Below are 20,641 nucleotides of genomic sequence, written 5' to 3'. Positions count from 1 at the left end.
ATTATGATTATCTCTTTTGTTATGAGGTTTTTACTTTTGATCTGATTTGTAAATCAATATAGTAATTTGATATACTATAATACTATCTCCTCCCCTATTTCCATATATTATCATTTCATCTCATCTCACTCACATACCCAAATCCTACCAACTCCTCTCCACCCTCCCCTCCCCTTCCTCCCCTTCCTCCCCTAGAATCTCTCCACCCACCACCCACCCCTTCAAAGTTTCACCACCCCCCTCTCCCTCAACCACCCCCCATACCTAAAAAACAATATCGGCACCGGAAAAAAAGCCAACGCTATAAATCCCAACACACTATTCCCCCAACCCAATCCCAAAGCCGAGTATAAAGGCTGACCAGCTAGCGGTAAGAAAGCACCCCCAATCGATTGGAAAACTTTCGTTGCTGCGATCGCCGACGCGGCGTAGGTAGGGAAACTATCAACTAGGTACATATTTATCGAGAGCTGGGGTTTGAACTATTAGCACGCGCTTATTTATTTACTCCCAAGGAATGGAAAATAGGGGAAAGAAGAACTAAGCGGAGAATAGAGGATGAGAAAAGAGACGTACAAAAGCAGGAATCATCCCAATCCCAAAGAAGCTCGTCCCGATAATCGGCACAATCCAATGAATCTGCGCTTGCGCCGTCCATCCATAAACGAAAAGCGAAATCGCTATCAGCGGACTCGTCAGCATCAGCGTAGGCAATCGATATTCCGGTTCGGCAATCCCGCCATTCTTTTCCGTCAAGCGTTTGAAAATCGGATCCGAGACTTTTCCCGATACGAAAAGCCCAATGGCAATCCCGCACCCAAGACCCAGATACGAAAGCCCGGTAAGGGAAACGGAAAAATGATATTGGTTGGAAAAGGTGAATGGAAATGTCGTGATAAAGAGATACAAGTATCCGAAAAGAACGGCATAGTATACGGAGAGGAGAAAGACGATTGGTGAACGAAATAGCGTCTTCAACGGTCGGACTATAGCATTAGTGAAATGCACCATTGGCGTATCTGCATGATGCAGCGCCGATACTTTCGCCAGATTTCCCGTCTCCTTAATAATCCGTCTCGTCTTTCTCTCCAAGATCACCACCGGATAAGTTTCTTGCAGGAGAAAAAATCCTCCAACCAATGTCACACAGGCAATAATAGCTTCCAACCAAAAAGCCCATCGCCATCCCGCGTTTGCAGCAAGTACACCTCCTATAATTGGTCCGACTATCGGTCCCATCAAAGGTCCCATTCCCCAAAGAGCCATTGCGAGTCCGCGCTGATCTCGATGGAACATATCGCCGATACTTGCGCCGCCGAGTGCAGTAGGTGCTCCTCCAGCACAACCTGCCAAAAATCGAAAGACTATAAGCATGTTGAGACCAGTTGACAAACCGCAGCCAAGAGTGAATATCAAGAACAAGAAATTGGCAGCCAAATAAACTGGTTTCCGACCATACAATTCTGACATGGGCGCAGCAACAATGGGACCGGCAGCAAAACCGAGGACAAAGATTGAGACGACGAGAGTTTGTAAAATCGTATTCGTAGATTGAAATTCTTCCATCACGAGAGGAACTCCCGGGGCAAACATGGTGGATGCAAGAGGACTGTAGAGAATTAGCAAATGTGAGTGAAAGAAGGAGGGAATCACTTACGTGGAGAAAGTCATGACAGAGATAACTCCCGTATTGGCCCATCTCTTAGTCTCAGACCAATTCATAGGATTCAATGCATCAGTATCACTATCCCAAGATACAACATTAGAAGGCTCTGGACCTCTCAATTGCTGAGTAAGATTTTCATCAGCTCTATCTGGAGCTGTGATAGCAGTACCCATTTCAGCATCATATGCGCCTTGATATGCTGTATCCAGTGGTGAAAGTGGTCGAGGAGGTGAAGCAATTATGGCGGAAACATCATCGCCACTATCTAGATCGCCAGACTCGACTGATACATTGTTCGACATGATGAGATTCGGATTGAAGACGCGAAAGTAATGAAGTAGATAGAGTAGAAGCAGGAAATTGAGTCAGTTGCACTACGATTTGTGTTGTTGTCGCTATTCATCGAAAGTGAAAGAGAACGTGTGGGTAGAAGCAAAAGAGGTAAAGAAACCAGAAGCAAAAGCGAATCTAAATTAACAATTCTCAATTGAAAACGACCTTGTGAAGTCTGTTGAAAGTTACCATAAAAATGAAGGAGAAGACAAGTGAAGAAAGGAAATTTTACTTCACAGCTGAATATTCCCCCAATTAATGAATCTTCGCCATCGGTATCGGGTTATTTTCATCGCGGGACGGAAAGAAGGTATTTCGTGACAAAAGAAGGAATAAACAATTGGCCACACAGAAATCATATTTGGAAAAAGTTGACTGGATAGGAAGATTGTTCGTATCACGAGATCCATTTGACCCTTGAAGTTCACAATACTTGCGAGGAGATTTTATGATTGCCTTTTCTTTCTATCGTTGTCGAATTATGAAGAATAACTAGAGATCCAATACATCCAATTTGTAGGAAAGACATTTAATTAATAATTGTACACTCGTTCAGATGATTCGATAGCGAGACCTTGGTAGCTATGTGCCCGATTCAGTTGTTGCTTCAGGGGTTACGGGAATACAACGTACAATGCAGTACAAGATACGATTCTCAATCAATATTGTCGTTCTTCTGTACTCCTTACTCACTTACCAAGCAGAGCTTTGGGTATGTAGTTCGATGGGTGATAAGCTTCATGTGTATATTCAGCTACTGCATTGAAGTTTGTGGAAACTCGAACGGCGACAGTGATATTGCATTGTTAGAGCCGTACTCAGAGATAGACTCCGCTCATCGTGATGGTATAGGTGGACAACATATATCATCTGCCCTAGTAACTTTCTCGTCGCAACTATGATAGAGAAATGAAGGATACTGGATGTGTATCTTAATGCGGAGTGCTTGTATGCAAGAGGAAGGACTGGACTATAAACATCTTGCTCTCATTGAAGCTTTTGCTTTAAAAGTCTAGTATCACCGAGAAGCTGTCTTATCTCAAAGCTTGTGCAACAAGACTGTGTTATTGGAGCTTTGTACCCTGATGAGTTTGCAGGCCAAGATCTGATGTCTGACCCTCGTGAATTATAGTCAAGATGGAACCGCTTTCATGGAGAGACTCATCGCCATTCCCTTGGAATAATCAAGTAAATGAATGAAGCTATTCATGTCCATCTTTGTAGATTTTATAGAAGGATGTAATTCTTATCGAAGCCGGAACTCACCATTTAAGTTATATGGTGAAAAATAACGGCGACGGCTTGCCATATATGATTATTAAACATCGCGAATGCATCAGGCCAAGATTGTAGTTACTCCAAGTTGAGACCTATCCCTACAGATGTTTCTAAGGGCTCTCCTGATTTTGAACCAATCTATATTTCAAATATAAGATGGCATGTGAAATAAACATAGTATGTTTAATGGATGTCGCCCTCATTATAGTCCAGGTCAACTAACCTCTTCTCACAACTTCAAATCTCTACCAGCAGCCTTAGCAGCTCTCTCTCCATCAACCAAAACACACCAGCCCTCCCCTCCCACAGTTCCACCCTCCTCGCCTCCAACCCCACCCTCAAACTCTCTCAAAGCAAATCCTAGAATCTCATCATCATATGTTCCAGGCTGCAACCACACACTCTTGATCCCCAAAGCTTTTGCCTCCTCCAAGACTTTCTTTGTGATTTTGGGAGGAGTGATGATAGAGACACCAGTCTCGGTTGGATGGGGAAGAGCGGAGATTGAGGGAAGAGTGGAGTAATCGGTGGAACCGACTTTAATGGCGGGGGAGGAGGGGTTGATGGGAGTTGCTGGAAGACCGTGGGCCGTATACCATGCGAATACTAAGGGGAGAATAGTTAGCTCAAAGCTTCAGGAATTGGAGATGAACACTTGTATTCAGGAATGGTGGAGGAAATCATGGTAAATTACTTTTATGTCCAAACTTTGCAGGGTCTGAAGAGGCGCCAACTACAGCGAAGTAAGGGGAGGAGAAGAAGGTACGAGCGGCTGCTTCTGTTGCCATTTTTCTTAGCATTAAGAGTATTGAATCTTGTAGAAAAGTGTAAGAAGGGTATCAAGAGACAACAATTAATTGTTTATGTATGGAAATGCGTTGATAAGACGAAAACTCGGGTCCCATATTGAATGACACCATTGATATCACAATTTGATAAAGCTCCATGAGGAAGGTTGTCGCTGATGCCTCGGCTATGATAGGAAGGGAGGAGTGCACGGGCTTGATTTTGATCTACAATCTGTCATGTCAGCTCCAATGTTTTGGAGACGACAATCATATCTTGAGTAAATGAACATGTTGAAGAAATTCTTGAATGATCTGAAAAAATCAAAGGGGATCTCCGACTCCCTTATACATAATCACGATAAAAATTCTCCTCAACCTTTCTTGAACACGCCCAATGTATGCAAGAGCAACCCGGAACCTGGCAGAAATATATTTGAGTCCTCGAAGGATGTCTGTTCTGTCAGGGGTGATATATCTTCAAAATCTCACCACGCATATCGGGTACTGTTATCATGATGAGACAGAATTTCAATGATAATCTACACCTCAACTACCTCGTTGAGCTTGAAAGAGCTAGATTAGATCATCAAAGGGTCTAATGAAAGACTGGTGTAGATGTGGAAGAAAAGAGGAGCAAAATCTGCGAGTCTGATTGATATATCTCAAGCTGACCTTACAGAAAGACAATGGATTTGGAAACAGGGGAGGTGGATCAATGAACTGGGAGATACCACTTATATACCCTATACCTGGCCAATCTATGAAATAGTGGAGGTCAGCTCGCACTGATCGTATTGCTAAGGTTAATTTTCTTTATATACATACTAGCACTATCTAATTCATACGGAGGTTGTCAGTGTAAGTATTGTAAAACACATCAAAAAGCGGCCGAGCTTTTTCTTATATATAGGGATTTTAGCTAATAAAAATTTCACATTTTTTAAAAATTAATATAGTGAATTCCAGATAATAAAAGTATTATAAAGAATTTCTTAAGAATAAAAAAATATATTAATTTTATTAATATTTAGTATATATATTATTAGCATTAATAATTATCTAGTATCTGTTTTTTATACTCCTAAATAAATTAATTAAATATTTATATAATATAGTTTCTTATATTTTATTAATAGCCTTTTTAAGTTTATTATAGGTTATCTTATTATATAAATAATAATTTCAAATCTAATCTTTTATCTTATTCTATATATTCTTAATAGAATTAAGATCTAAATTAAATATTAGCTATTTGACCTTTTCAATATTTCTTTCAATAAAATTCGTAAAAGTAATATCAGCAATATATCTAGAAGCTTTATTTTATATAAATATATATTCTGAGTATATACACATTCAATTATCAATAATAAGAATAATATAAATTTGATATAATTCAATATTAATAATATTCCAATTCTTTTTCCAAAATAAGTTTAATCCTTTATCTGTTTTTCCTGAAAAACAGTTTTAAAACATTTACCCAGCTTTTTTATATTTCTTTTCTAATATATATATAGGATTAAGAGTTTTATTAATATAATATATAATATATATTTTATAATGAAATCCTACTATTATTTATATTTTATCTAATTATAGAATAACATCTTATTATTTATTAATCTAATCAATGTTAGAGTAAATAATAACAATAAATCAACTAGATATAATATAGTATAAAGACTTTTCATTAATCCTTCTAAACTACAAAAATTCTATAATTTATAATTATACACAAATTAATATTAGCCTGAAATAGCTTCATAAAAACTACTCATATACCCTCGCTAGCCCTTATACAAATTGATTATAATAGAGCCCCCTATATTATATATTATATTCCGAAATATATATATTTATCTTTTAAACTCGGTTTATATAATACAAGAAAATGGAATATTAAGTAATTATATTTATATTATATATTAAAAGAAAATAAAAATATTATAAAACTATAAATAATCAATAAACAATATTTCAATATATTTATTATTTTTATTAACAAATTATTAGGGATTTTATAAGTTTCTTCTAATTTTCTAAATTTGTTTTTCCTTTTAGTAAATCATTTTTTATTACCTTTTTATTAATCTTTATCTTATTATAGCTATTTCTCAATCTATCAGCCTCTAGATAATTACAATTCGGTTTATAGTAAATCCTACTAATTTGATTATCCCTACATATCTTTATTATTCTAAATATATTATATTCTCTGCCCTTAAAGATTTTTATTATTATAATAAAAGTTCTTATATTAAATATAGTTATTATTATATTCAGAAAAAGGTCTATTAGTTAATATCTTTTTGATATATTTCCAATATCAATTTGTTATATTAAATTCAAGTTTTTTGATAAACTATTTTTATTAATAGTTAAAAGAAAGAGAATATTAAAATTATAATAATATATTAAAATAAATATTATATCAAAAATATAAAGGCCTTTTTGTAGAAGAAGGATAAATAGAATAATATTAAAAAGCTAAAGTTATTTAAGATATTATTTCTATTTATTATAAAAAAGTTGGATTGAATAAATAATTTTATAAAGAATTTTGTAGATTTTTATTAAGCTATTGTTAATTACCTTTTGTTTCTTTATAATAATGCTTAATTAATTTTTTGAATTTTAAAATAATTTGTTTATACTAAATACCATTATTCTAGATTTTGTTATAAGACTAGTAGTTATAATAGATTTGGATAATAAAGGCGATTTTATGGCTTTGATTATTTATTTCTGTATTATTAATGTTTTTATTCTACCTTCTATTTCTCTAGGAGGTAAGACTTCGGGTACTATGAATATACTAGTTGGTTTAAAGAATTGTATTTTTCTTTGTATTGATATTTAATTATTGTTTTGTTTTTGTTTTCGTACTTATTTTTTTATATTTAAAAAGAATTATTTTAAATATTCTAATGAATTTCTTTTTGATTTTAATAGTAATAAAAAGAATAACCCTTTTCTCTATCAAATTATTAATACCTCTTAATGTTCTGATATTCCCTATATTTCTAAAAATAATATTAATATTACCACTTCTTAAATAAAGAAATATACTATTAGAAATTCGATAATTTCTACTCATCGATCCATCATCAAAAGCTCAGCTATCCAAGTCATTCTATTTTCTCATAAAGCTTTTTATACAATTTCGAAATAAAAGGCAATATCAATTATTATTGGTTTTTTTTTCTAATTCTCGATATTGGAATACTAGCATTTCGCTAAAGATTAAGATTTCTTATATAAATCATTCTATTTACATTAAAAAGTTTAATATTATTATAAATTCTCCTAAAAATATTTGATTTTATAAATATTTATAGATTATTGACAATTTGTTAATAGAGGTTCGAAAATCCAGTAAAATTCTTATAAAAATAAAGAAAAAAGAAAATATAAATAAGAATAAAATGAACATATCTTTAATAAATAAAAATAAGTAAAATAATAATAATATAAATAATATTATTTTTAAAATTCTTTTTTTTATATCGAATCTTTTTAATATATAAAGTAAAAGAATTAATTCTTATTATAAAATCCTTTTAATATATTAATATAATAATACCTTTATAACAATATCCTCATATTAATTAAAAGCATATTTTTACTAAGAATAAAGCTTTATAAAAAGAATAATAATAATTTTATTAGTTAAGTATTAATAAAGATTTAGATAATATCAATCTTGATATTTATAAATTAAAGTCTAAAGCTTTTCAGAGATATCAGAATAAATTAATACATTTGATAATAATATATAATATATTAGTAAGTAAAGGGTTATATCCTTATTCTTATTAGAATAAAAAAGAATAAAGAAAGAAATATTATAAATAGCTTTGTATTATTAATGATTTACTTATAAGTACATAGCAGAACCCTATTATCTTATAGCTTTTTTCCTTTTTTCTTTTAAATTATATATTAATAGTTCTTTTCTTTTATTATATTCTTCTAATACTTTTTTCATATTATCAAGATTGTAGGGGACTTTTTATATATCTTTTACTAATTGATAATCTTTTTATTGAATTAGATATTGAATATCTTTACCTCTTTTTCTATATACTATAATCTTCTCTATTTCATATTTCAAATAATTGTTTATTTTTTCTAATAATAATAGATTAATAGTACCCTATTGTTTATATCATAATTCTAATAAAAAAATATAAAAGATATTATAAATCTTATAGATAGATAATAGCTTGAGTTTATATATTTAATTATTAGTTTTTATATCTATTATTTAAAAAGAATCTATAAATCTATCCAAAAACTTCTTTTTGAATCAAAATTGCTTGATATTTTGAATATTTAATATTACTTTATTTTTAATATTATATTACTAAGATATTGTACCCTTTATATTCCTTGATTTTCGGTTTATAACTATTTATTATAATTCTTTCAATTTTTCTCTTTCCTTATTAAGAAAAACAATTCGCTTATATATAGCTAATATTCTCCCTATAGTATTAGTATTCTTACTGATATAATAGAATATTAACAGAAATCCATATATTACTTGAAATAGGCTTGTATTTATTATACTATACTATATAGTATTATAAATAAATTCTATAAATAATAATAATAAAACCTAATCGTTTTATTGATAATTAAAATAACAATTAATATAATAAATCAGATTCTAATTCTATTACTCCATTTACCTATCAATCTGAAAATAGAATATAGTAAACAACTTACATCGTATTTATAAATAAAAAAGAAAACTATTCTAAATTTACTTGCAAATTGTAATCCCCTATCTAACACAATACCTTTTAATACCCCAAAATCCTTAAATATATTCTATATTAATATTTAAACAAATTTCAATAAAATAATCGTTTTATTAATAAATATATATCAAGTAAACTTTATAAATCTATTAATAATTATTAAAATCATATTATATATATATTTATTCAATTTAAATAAAAATAAATCTATAATAAAGTTTATAATTATCTTTTTCCAAAATCTATAAGGAATAGAAAGAGTTTATAACTTGCTATATAGTTTATACCTTTTAATAATAATATACTGATATATTATATATATTTTAATATATATTTTTATATCCTTTCTTATTAAAGACTAGAAGTATTTAAATCTCAAGATTTCTAAAGTTTTAAAGATATTCTAATATTTATTTATAGAATTATTATAATAAGCTTTCAAAATCTTTATTCTTAAAGTAAAGTTTAATAATATATAAATATTCCTATTATATTTAAAAAGCCTATTAATATCTATTTGTTAAGATAAAACAATTTTAACAAAATATAGTCTTTGATTTAGATACTCTTTATTCTTTATAAAATTATTATTTATTTAGAAATATAATAAAGCATTTCTTATTATTTTCGATACTAATTTAAATACTATTTCATTTTTTATTAAAATATAAACTATTTAATATAGTATTAACTATTTATAACTAATTTTAATTAATGAATTTGATTGTTTATAGAATAATAGATTACATTTTTCTCTTTATAAAAGGCCTATAATGTTATATAAAGGCTTTGTTTTTTTAATAAAAAAAATTTGAAATAATTTTATAATTATTAATTTATTTCTTAATTTGTTTTAAAAGATTGAAAGTATATTATTAATATCCTTTATATTAATAGTATAGTTAGGATAATATAATGATTTATTTGTAGGATTTAATTTTCTTGTTTTATATATTATTTCGAAATTATATATAATTAAGATCTTTATTTATCTTATTTATCAATTATTTAGACTTTTTTTTATTATAAAATACTAAAGACTATTATAATCCAATTTGATTATAATAATATATCGACTTCCTATTGTATAGTGATACTATTATACAAAAGCTATATATATCGCTAATAATTCTTGATTGTAAATGAAATATCGCTGTTTCATTAGGTTTAGTTTTCTCGAATAAAATGTGATAGGGTATCACTATTGAACTAATGTATCTTTGATTCTTTCTGAGAAAAGCTGTAATAATATATAATCCAATGTAAAGATCAAAATATTGGTTTCGATTATTATATAGAATGAGGAATCGAAATACTAGAAAATAAATATTAATATAAAAACTTTCTTTAATACTTCAAATACTTTTTATATTTCATTAATTTATTTAAATTTAATTATTATCTTTCCTTTTTATATTTCTTTTATTAATACAGTTATACTATAAATTATCATCGAATAAGCCTTAATAAATTATTAATAAAAGTTTGTGAAGTCAAGAAATACTTGTATATCTTTTAGACTATTAAATATTAATTATTCTATAATAATTTAAATATACTCAGGTTTTATTATAACTTCTTTCACTAAAACAACAAATCCTAGAAATTCGATTTTCTTAGTATAAAAGATATATTTCTTTAATTTTATAAAAAGTTTATATTTAATAAGATATGTAAATATTTATTAAATATCTACTATATATATAGCTCTATTTTTAAAATAAATTAGAATATTATCTAGGTATACTATACATATATTATCCACTAACCCTGTTAGTATTTAATTAATATATATCTGAAATATTATAGGAGTATTAATAAAACCAAAAAATATTATTTTATACTTATACTACCTATATTATATTCGAAATACTATCTTCTATTTGTTGTTTATTCTTATATAAATACAATAATATATATCTTTAAAGTTTAATTTAGTAAATATAGTATTTTATTAAAATTAATCTAAGGATTTATTAATAAATAATAAAGAGGTTTAATTCTTTTTTATAATTCGATTAAGCTTTCGATAATTGATATATAATTAATAACCTCCTCCCTTCTTTGAAACGAATATAATAGGAACTTTTGTTGAGCTAATAGATCTTTTTATTTACCCTTTTTTTTGATATTTATTCAAATATTTTTATAGTATTACTAACTCTTTCTTTAATAAGGAATAAATTAAATTCCAAAAAGGGGTTAAATTAGATTTGAGATTAATACAATGCTTTATTAAATAATACTTAAACAAAAGGCTACTTTTTTTTTCAAAAAAAGCTTTTTTGTATTTTTGAAATTTTTTTAATATTTTAGATAAGATTAATATAAGCATTAAGCGATTTCCTTTTATTTTTGATTGTAAAATTAGTTTGTTTAGGAAAATTGTAAAGACTGATTTGCTTTTTTTTATTTCCCAATAGAATTTTTTTATAGAAATAATCTCAAGATTACTTAAAATAAGACAATATCGGAATAATATCGATTTCTAGTCGATATCTGGATTGACTGTTTATAATTATAAAAGATTTAAAATGGTGTTTATTCATAATAAATTCAATATTATTAATATAAAATTATAGGTATAAATTCTCTTTTCCTCTTTTTTATTTTTTATCTCAATAGGGAATTCATGGTCCCCATACGACGCAATTACAGTACCATTTGCTGATATAAGGGGAATATTTTTCTTGGTGGGGTTTTAGTTTTATTTAATATATTTACTTTATTGTATAATATTAGCTTATATTTCTAAATTAATAAAGTATTGGAGTACTATTGGCTTATTATTATTATTAAAAACTGCTGTAATTGTAAAGATTATTCATTTTTTTTTATATAAATCTAATATTAATGGAATATTTATTATAATAGCTAGATCTAGGCGTTTTCTGTATAAGTAGATTTAAGTGGGTTATTTGAATAATTGTGTTCTCTATACTTTCCTCTATAATATTTACACACAATATTATTTTAATAGGTTGTAGTGTAGTATTCTTTTTATTAGTATTTCTAGTATATAATATTGTAAGTATAATCCGTATATAATATCTTGGTGGGGTATCTTGAGTTCTTAAGGAATTCCCTTCAAAAAGGTTAATTAAAATCTTAAACCTCTAGTTTTACAATTTGAATAAAATTATTTTCTAGATAGAAATATTTAAATAGATTTTAATATTAAGGGGGTAATTAATTATATTTATAGAAGTAATATAATTTCTTTATATCTTTTTTTTAAAATAATTTCTTTATACTTTTTAGTTTATAGATTTATTTTATAAGCTTATTGTATAACTTAGATTATTAAAAGAATTTCGATATTTTTCTAATTATATTAGATAATAAATCTACTAAAAGCCTTTTAATTCGAATACTTTTTATCTTCTATTTAATATTCTTTTTAAAATCTTTTAAATAGATTATAAATATATTTATAATATCTTCTTTTCTTTATTTTACTTATATAAACTTTTAAATTACTTATTACTATTTAATTTCTTTATTTATAATAATATTATATATATATTCTTTAAAGTTTTTTTAATTTATTTCTTTATAATTTAATTTATTTATAAACTAATACCAAATTATTAGGGATTGTCTTTCAAAATATTGGATAATATATTCTATTTTCTTTATATTAATAAGGAAATAATATTTATTATTGCTTTGAAATATAGTTTCTGTTTGAAAAAAGAAGTTTCTAGTTTTCCTGATATTCTTTTTTTTATATTGTTTTAATCTCTATAATTTCGATAGTTTTCTTTAATCAAGGTTAGTATTCTGATGAATTATATTTAATATGGCTATAAATTGATTATATTTAATTAGAATGATTATATATAAGATATAATCTATAATTATTCTATAAGCTTTTTTTATAACTGTTATTTCTTTTTTCATTTCTTGAAATTATTAATTCAATAATATATTCTTATTATTATTAAAAGGATATAATTAAGCCGAATGGGTATTATTATTAATATTCTATAGAAATTGATCAACAATTTCATTAAATTGATTTTGAATCGTACTGTGGGTATCCTGCTCTCCTTTAGGGATAAATATTCTTTTTATTGAAATCATAATAATATCAATATCTACTTGATTAAGAAATAATTAACGGATTGCTTTATATAATAAGAATAAAAAGAATTATTAAAATAAATAATAGCAATAAATCAATTAGGTATAATATAGTATAAAGACTTTTTATTAATCCTTTTAAATTATAAAAATTCTATAATTTATAATTATACACAGGTTAATATCGGCCCGAAATAGCCCCGTAGGGGCTACTCACGTGCCCTCGCCAGTTCTTACACGGATTGACCGTGATAATTAAAATATTCTAATATAAATTGAAAGCAAACTAGATGATTGATTTTTGAAATAGGGATTTTTAAAGAGTAATATAATATTTGTAGCCTATTTTTTTTAACCCATTTCAAACTACAGATTTATTTATTCCAATTCATTCTAATTTAAAAACTACTCTTTAATATAATATTTATCTATATATTTTGGAAAAATTAATAAATTCAATAATTTGATTAAATTAAAAGATTAACAAAACTAATAGCCAGTTAAATTGTTTTTTAAATATTATAGACATAGAGTATACATAAGCTACTTACTTATAATTTAGATTAATACTATTTTAAAGAAAATATTCTTATATCTTTATAGTTTTCCATTTAGTTTTATAGAGGATGTATACTTCAATATATTAATCTCTGGTTATTTTGTATTGAATTGAAATTTCCGATATTAATAATATAAAAGGAAATAAAGTAAATTTAATAAATGAGGAGGTTGATATTAAAGATAATAATAATAATATATAATCGATTATTTTGATAATATTGATATATAAATTTTAATAAATTTCAAGTTTAAATATTATCAATATTGAAAAGATTTTTATAAAGTTTTTAAAAATATTTAGAAATGCTGATTTTATTTGGATTTATTAAAATAATATAAAATAGAACAATTTAATCTATTAAAACCCCTAAATTTCTCCTTACAGGGGGATGTGGGGTAAATTAATATCTTATACGATTTACGCTGACAACCTCCGTAGTCGCAAAACATTAAAATGTCCGGGTACACGTCCCGTAATTTAGTATCGAGGTGAGCAAGGTGACTTATTGGTGAGTGCTCGCTTCAATTCAACCGAGTCCCTCATCAAATTATCCGAGTCCGAGCAGCTACCGCGCCAGTGCGGCACATTCAAGATGAAACGTGTCGATCATTCCAAACGCGGCTGCCACGGTTTGGGTTTGATCTGAATTGAAAATTCCCCTTTTAGTATTAGACTTTAAACCTCAAGCTAGGTTTTGATCGCTGCAGGGGTTACGATTGGATCAATATGGTATATTTCGGGAGTCTTGGGAAGCTAACTCGTCTGAAAATGCAAGTGCATGAATTTAAGCCCTACGGAATATCAGAAAATTAGCTCATATTCGCGTCAATGGGAGTTATAGGAGAATTGGAGCGTATGAGATTGTATGTGATGCGGATTCAAATCGGATTCCTTATGCGGTGAGGCGCAGTTGGGGTGTATGAAATGGTTGTTCGTCTCGACTTCGAGTTCATTTACTTGTACGCATTGTCCACGAATTTCTCTTGGTCTTTCGGATACTTTCAATGACATTTATGCCTTTGATTTAATTGTTTTCTTATTTTTTCTATTTTTGACATCTATCCTTTAAGACTGCTAGACGGTCAATTGGGTTTCTAGATCTGTTTCTTGTGTAGTGTTTTTTTCCTTCTATTTTCAAAGTCATTCCTTTACTTTACACTTTATAGACGGTTTTTGAGAAATCGCGCGACATTCATTTAGAATTTTGAGATTGAGAGAAAAGGAGAAGAAAAGAGAATTTAAATCGAATTATTTTACACGATTCGACGACTGTACAAGAGAATTCAATCAGAAATACATGAAGGGAAATACAACAAAGATAGACGATCCTAAGAGGCAATTGGCATCGAACCGATTAAACGAATTGCGAGAACGCTTAGCAGCGAACGGGAATCATGGCAACTATAACTGAACCACAACCTGTTCTTCAGAAATCGGAACATTCACGAAAAGGGGATGACGAAGGCGGAATTGACGATGGAATGAAAGGGAAATTGAGGAGGGATACTATAAGTGGAAAATTGAAGTTTTGGGCCGGAAGTAATGCGAATGCGAAAGAGAAGAAAGTTGAGGGATTCCCAAAGATGGATGAAGGGACTTTGAAAACATTTGTGGAAAAAGTTACGCCTTTTGATTTCGAAAAGGACACGGGAGACTGGGATGATGAGAAATTTAGTCATGATTCAAGTATGGATCCTTTGGTATGTATTCTATTGTTATTTGCCATTTTTGTGCCGAACCAAACGTATTACAAGATCGTTAAAGAAAGTTATACTAACACGCTACAGAACTGGTGTCCTCATCGCAAAAATCTTGCATTCTTCGCCCTCTGTCTTGCTTTCTCAATAGTAGGCATGCAACGCCTAATGTTCGTTTCCGTAAATGCAGTCATCACTGCACAGTTCTCGATCTCATCTACTCAAACCGCATTGTTGACAGGAATTGCATTCATCTTCTCTGCGATCAGTAGTCCATTTTGGGAAATATTGAATATGAAGGTGGGAAAGAGAGGAATTTTCATTTTTGCCGCGGCTTTGATGTTGGTCGGCAGTTTGTGGAATATGCATGTTCAGAGTTATGGTCAATTTCTGGGAGGTAGAATGATGCAGGGAGTAGGATGGGGAGCTTTTGAAGCGTTGGTTGGAGGTGCGATGGCAGAAATGTATTTCGTGAGTATTACCTATGCCTCTTTTCTATTGAATTACTGGATCTGGAAGCGAGAAAGGCTTAAAACGCAGGGGAATTATTCAAACGCATAGAATTATACTAACAAAAATAGGAATCACAACTCCCACTTCGTCTAACAATCCTCTCAATAATCGACGTCTTTTTCACATGGGGAACCCCTATCATCGGTGGATATCTAAGCCAGACAATTGATGGTTACGGAAACCAAATCATGGTGATGAATATCATTCAAGCCATTTCGATATTCCTTTTACTTATCGCCTTTCCGGAAACATCTTTCTACCGAACTTCTCATCCCACTCCTCCTACGTCTCCCCCTACCATCTCCTTCAAATCTTGGTGGAAAACATTACATCTCATGCCATATTGGGGTAATCCATCCAAAGAGGATTTATTAAGACCACTCAAGAAACTCGCCTCTCCCATCACACTTCTTACATTCGTCTTGGCTTCATTACCAATAGCATCCGCATACGCATTTGCACTAAGCCTTTCAAGTTTCCTCTCCGCTTCGCCTCTATTCATCTTCCCAAGCCAAGTGGGATACATCTTCATCGGACCCTTCGTTCTCTCCCTCATCTCCTACGGTCTCTTATCCATCGTCTCCCCCGGAAAACCCATCCTTCCATCTTCCGAAAAAGCCCTAGGCGGAACCTCAACCAGCGCTCTCCGCATCGCAATCCCAGGCCTCATCCTCTTCACCACAGGTACCATCGCCTTCTCTCAATACGTATCCACGACGCTTATTCCCCAAGCCACCAAAGTCAGCTCCACCGTCTTTGTCGTCTCAACTCCAGGCATGGAATGCAGTCTCAAAGTGATCAGTCTAATCTTCGGGATCTTGGTTGCAGGAGCCGCGATCTTGGGATTCGCGGTGGAGAGATATTTGGCGATTCAGCAGGGTGTGGATGATCATGGGAAGGAGGAGGGTCAGAGAGGAAGAGGGGGATTGGACAGAGCACATGCGGTCTTGCAAAATTTGTTTACGGGGTTTTTGATCATTGCGATGCCGAGTTGGATAGAGCAGGGGATGGGGGAGGAGATGGGAGGAGTGATGGGATTGAAGGATACGGGGTTGGGGGTGGGAATTTTTGGGTTTGTAGGTGGAGTGGCGGTGGTGGTTGGGTTGTGGGTGGTGGGGGGGAGGATTACGGGGGGAGATGCGGGGAGGAGGAGAGAGGAAGAGGGCATTTATAGGATTAGGGAGTTGCAGGTTTAGAGGTTAAAATGGTGGGGAGTTTAGTTGCCGAAAACAGAAGGCGGGATTGTATTGCATCGATTGGATTGGATTGGGATAGACTGGATTGGATTGGATTGGAATTGGACGGCATAAATTGGGATGGGGTATCGAAAGATTGGTATAGGAGTTATGGAGGATGTATATATTAACCAGTTGATCTGATATATGTATGTATATTACTATGATAGGTGAATTAATGTCTATAAAGTTCCAATACTTGTTTTATTTCCGTGTCTTTCTTCTTTTGGAATCGGTGACTAGAATGGATATTCTTCTTGAACTTGATTCATACGGAATATTCTCGGCCATGAAATTATCTCAATTTTTTGTGGTTTATAGTTTGTAGTTTATATGTTATTTTATACGCTATACATTATTTCTCACTCTTGACTCCTTTCTCAGTTAGTCACTTCTATCATCAGTTCTGGATTCTAGTCCTATCACCTTTCCTGCCTCTCTCTCTCTCTTTCTCACTTATTATTCTCAAATCTAATCCTTATTCCTTACCTCCCCTTTTGTAAACCTTATTTTTAATCTTTTGATCTTCTAATTCAATTCAATCTAATATTCAATACTCAATACTCAATACTCAAACATTAATCTAAACTGAGAAGCTAAAGATTAACTCATCATCAGATCTTTCAATTGAGAAGATCTTATTTTATTTATACTACAGGTATTTATATTTCTATAGATATGTATATACGATTTGACAACTTCACTACTTGAGATATAGTTATAGTTCTAATTATTATTCTGATTAAGATCAGGATTGAGGTGACGGTTAGTATTAGGAGTAGTGATATTAATTTATTAGTAGTATTTGGGGTTTATTAAAGACTTCAAGATTTTGAATTGCTTGGAGTTGTTTGTATGTGTAAGTGTATATTTTTAAAAGGAATGGAAATAAATACTGCTAGCTACCTACTTAATTTGAGACTTGAATAAGGAAATAAGTAAACGAATAAAAAAATCAGTACTTGATTAGTTTCATATCATAGGTATAAACCATTACAATCCAACCCTATCCCCCAGAATACCAAATCCCAAATCCTAGAACCAAATCACAAATTCTCATACCTATTTTCCAATCTCCTTCCCCCCCACCTCGTCAAAAATCTCCCTTGCGATATTCCCTCCCACCATCCTCCCCGCATTCCATGCCCCCTCTACTAGATCCCCCAATACCCTCTCTATTCCCCGCGTTGTCCAGATATGATCTCCAAGTTTCAGAGACCCTTTTTCTTCTTTTGCATTGGAGGGAAAGGTGTGGGTGAGTGGGTATGCGTGTGGAATTTCTTGCTGGTTCCAATTTTCGAGTTTTGTTGTGTTGGGGAGATGGAGGATGCTAGAGAAGGATGTGGAGGAGATGGGATGGGATGAGAGGAGGCGGTGGAGATATTTTGGAGGATTTGGTGGGTGGGGAGAATGGGAATGGAAATCTGGTGATTGAAAAGGAGGGAAAATGGTGCGGAGGAGAGAAAGTTCGATAAGAGAGTTGAAAGGGGAAGTGGAGGGTTGGTGAGAATCAAGGATGGGGAGGAGTTGTGCGGGTAGAGGGGATGGGGCATTATGAAGGGTAGAAGTGAGGAGTGAGGAAGTGGTGAAGAATGTGATATATAAGGGTCGGTATTCGATATCCTGGGTATCATCGTCGAGAGGGTAGAGTGATTTACCATCCTGTGTTTCTCCTAAGAGTTCTGTGTAGTTAAATGGTGTGGCAATGATGATTTTATCAAATTCTTCAGAACCTAGAGCGTCCTCGTTGTGTGCTGTGTTTTCCCATTGTATCACCCACTTTGCACGATCCTCCATGACTTCTTCCCAGCGAGCTTGTGTGACTTTTACACCGAGGTGTAGTTTTGCTTTGTTCTCTCTCAATGATCTCTCCATTGCCATTTGAAAGAACCCATGATTCACAGGCTTCGGAGATCTGGATTCTTCTCGCTCAAGTGCAATACTTAATGTTAGATCACTTATCTGCTCAATCGACTGTCCGGTATGACGCCGAACTTGTGGAGCTAGTATATCTCGTATGTAGGCTCCTTCCACTCCATTTCTTCTCAGTCTTTCGGTTGCGGGGAGGCTAAAGGGGGTGTATCCAATTTTGTTGGAAATTATGTATGTCAAATCTCTGATAGAGGATACCCCTGTAGTGTTGAGTTTAGGGAGGAAAGTATGGACGGATTTCATGGTTCCCGTTGGGATTCTTGGGGCCTGCCAAACAGAATGTCCATACTTGATGAAAAGATAGATGTAATGCTTCCAAGGAGTGGTAGCATAAGGTCGGTATGTTCCGGTAACGATATTGTTTGTGTTGAAACTGCGAATGTCAGTTGTAAATTCACTACTTAAACATATTTGAAATAGCAAAGCAATGCAAACTTACTATCCAACTTTTCCCATCCCAAGATTTTCGCTTTCAATAGCCATATCTTTTTCTTTCTGCACATCTTCCAGCTCGCCAATAACACTTAATAGCTTTCCATCAAGCGTTCCGCTCGCAACATCTTCAACCTCAAGCTCCATGCCAGTTGTACTCTCAACCACCATCCTGCCGCCTACTCTTGTCTTTTCATCAAAAACAACAATCTCCACTTGCACATCAACATTTGGGTCTTTCAAATCCCGACTAAATCGTGAAATCCCATCTCTCACACCTTGAACCACACCAATCCCCGAGGGTCCAGCACCAATAATTCCAACCTTAAGATTTACGACTTTTGCTGCTGATTTCCCATTCCGAATGATAGATAAAGGTAATATTACTGAACTGAGAATCATGAATGCAGTCAGGAGCGCCCCGATGACAGTGAGTAATTTTTTGTATAATTTCCTACTCTTCCTGTTATCCACATCTCCCGATTCTGAAAGATAGTCCTCAGTCACTATTGGAAGAAGAGGTGATGATTCCGAGTATGAGTATTTCGGAGGACTTTCAGGCGAATATGGTGGTGGTGGGCCAGCCTTATGCATCTTGATTGACATATTTGCTTGATATCAACACATTCGCTAATTATTGAAAGAATCACGTCGAGATTGCGATGTTGAGGTTTTACTCCATCATATAAAGCTGAAAATCACAACCTGAATCTTGATACATGAAGTGAGGTGATGGTCATCAAATGTATTGCGCCTCCGTGTGACGGTCGCAATGCGGCCGCCTGCATAAAACAGGGTATAAATATCTAATAGGATTGGACGCCGCCACGGGTTGGCTATCTTGATAGTTTTTGTGATGCAGTTATTGTCGCATGTAAGGCATACTTACAGGGTGATTATCATTTGAATGGTCGTTCATTAATCGGATATTTTTCAGGCGGCAAACGAGCTCAAAAATCATCGATGTTGTGAATAGGGATCGTGATCAACTCAACATCCTCCGAAATCAACGTGAAAATGTGCGTCCCATTCCAAAACTCCCTAATAACTCCATCCCCAATATACCTCCTTACTCCCTAAATTCCATCGATTCCACGGCCCGGTCTACTTTCCAATCTTCATCAATCCCCGTCGTTCGGCCAAAAAATGCTGAATCCCACAACCATGATGAGAAAGATATAAAACGCGCCCACCAACGAGATTACAAATATCGACATCCAGGTAGCTGCCCTAAACCTCGATGCATCGTCCGATCTAACAACTGGAGTTTGATAAGGACGAGGTTCAGTCGGTAGATGGAGATGTAGAAGAGGTGTTCTTTCTGTGTACGAGGGCGGACGGGATGTATAT

The 20,641-nt window shown here is 31.8% G+C and overlaps 4 protein-coding genes across 4 annotated transcripts; 1 reads left to right on the top strand and 3 right to left on the bottom strand.

Annotated features, from left to right (window-relative positions):
- Positions 1-286: 286 nt before the first annotated feature.
- Positions 287-1,968, bottom strand: EAE98_011229 (uncharacterized protein; the record flags this gene model as incomplete). The annotated part of the gene is made up of 2 exons (XM_038958851.1): positions 287-1,609; positions 1,658-1,968. The coding sequence occupies 2 exons, from the start codon at positions 1,966-1,968 to the stop codon at positions 541-543; spliced, it is 1,380 nt and encodes a 459-aa protein (XP_038804855.1). The 3' UTR covers positions 287-540.
- A 1,538-nt stretch (positions 1,969-3,506) lies between these two features.
- On the bottom strand, positions 3,507-4,189 carry EAE98_011228 (uncharacterized protein; the record flags this gene model as incomplete). The annotated part of the gene is made up of 2 exons (XM_038958850.1): positions 3,972-4,189; positions 3,507-3,883 (listed from the first exon to the last, which is right to left on the bottom strand). The coding sequence occupies exons 1-2, from the start codon at positions 4,075-4,077 to the stop codon at positions 3,507-3,509; spliced, it is 483 nt and encodes a 160-aa protein (XP_038804854.1). The 5' UTR covers positions 4,078-4,189.
- Positions 4,190-14,876: 10,687 nt separating this feature from the next.
- On the top strand, positions 14,877-16,888 carry EAE98_011227 (uncharacterized protein; the record flags this gene model as incomplete). Its single annotated transcript, XM_038958849.1, has 3 exons — positions 14,877-15,182; positions 15,270-15,650; positions 15,761-16,888. 3 exons carry the CDS (start codon positions 14,877-14,879, stop codon positions 16,886-16,888), a joined length of 1,815 nt encoding a protein of 604 aa, XP_038804853.1.
- A 1,101-nt stretch (positions 16,889-17,989) lies between these two features.
- Positions 17,990-19,885, bottom strand: EAE98_011226 (uncharacterized protein; the record flags this gene model as incomplete). The annotated part of the gene is made up of 2 exons (XM_038958848.1): positions 17,990-19,232; positions 19,299-19,885. The coding sequence occupies 2 exons, from the start codon at positions 19,883-19,885 to the stop codon at positions 17,990-17,992; spliced, it is 1,830 nt and encodes a 609-aa protein (XP_038804852.1).
- Positions 19,886-20,641: the final 756 nt, after the last annotated feature.

The sequence above is a fragment of the Botrytis deweyae genome, assembly GCF_014898535.1.
Source record: "Botrytis deweyae strain B1 chromosome Unknown BDEW_045, whole genome shotgun sequence".
NCBI classification, from domain to species: domain Eukaryota; kingdom Fungi; phylum Ascomycota; class Leotiomycetes; order Helotiales; family Sclerotiniaceae; genus Botrytis; species Botrytis deweyae.
This window is presented reverse-complemented; position numbering and strand designations above follow the sequence as displayed.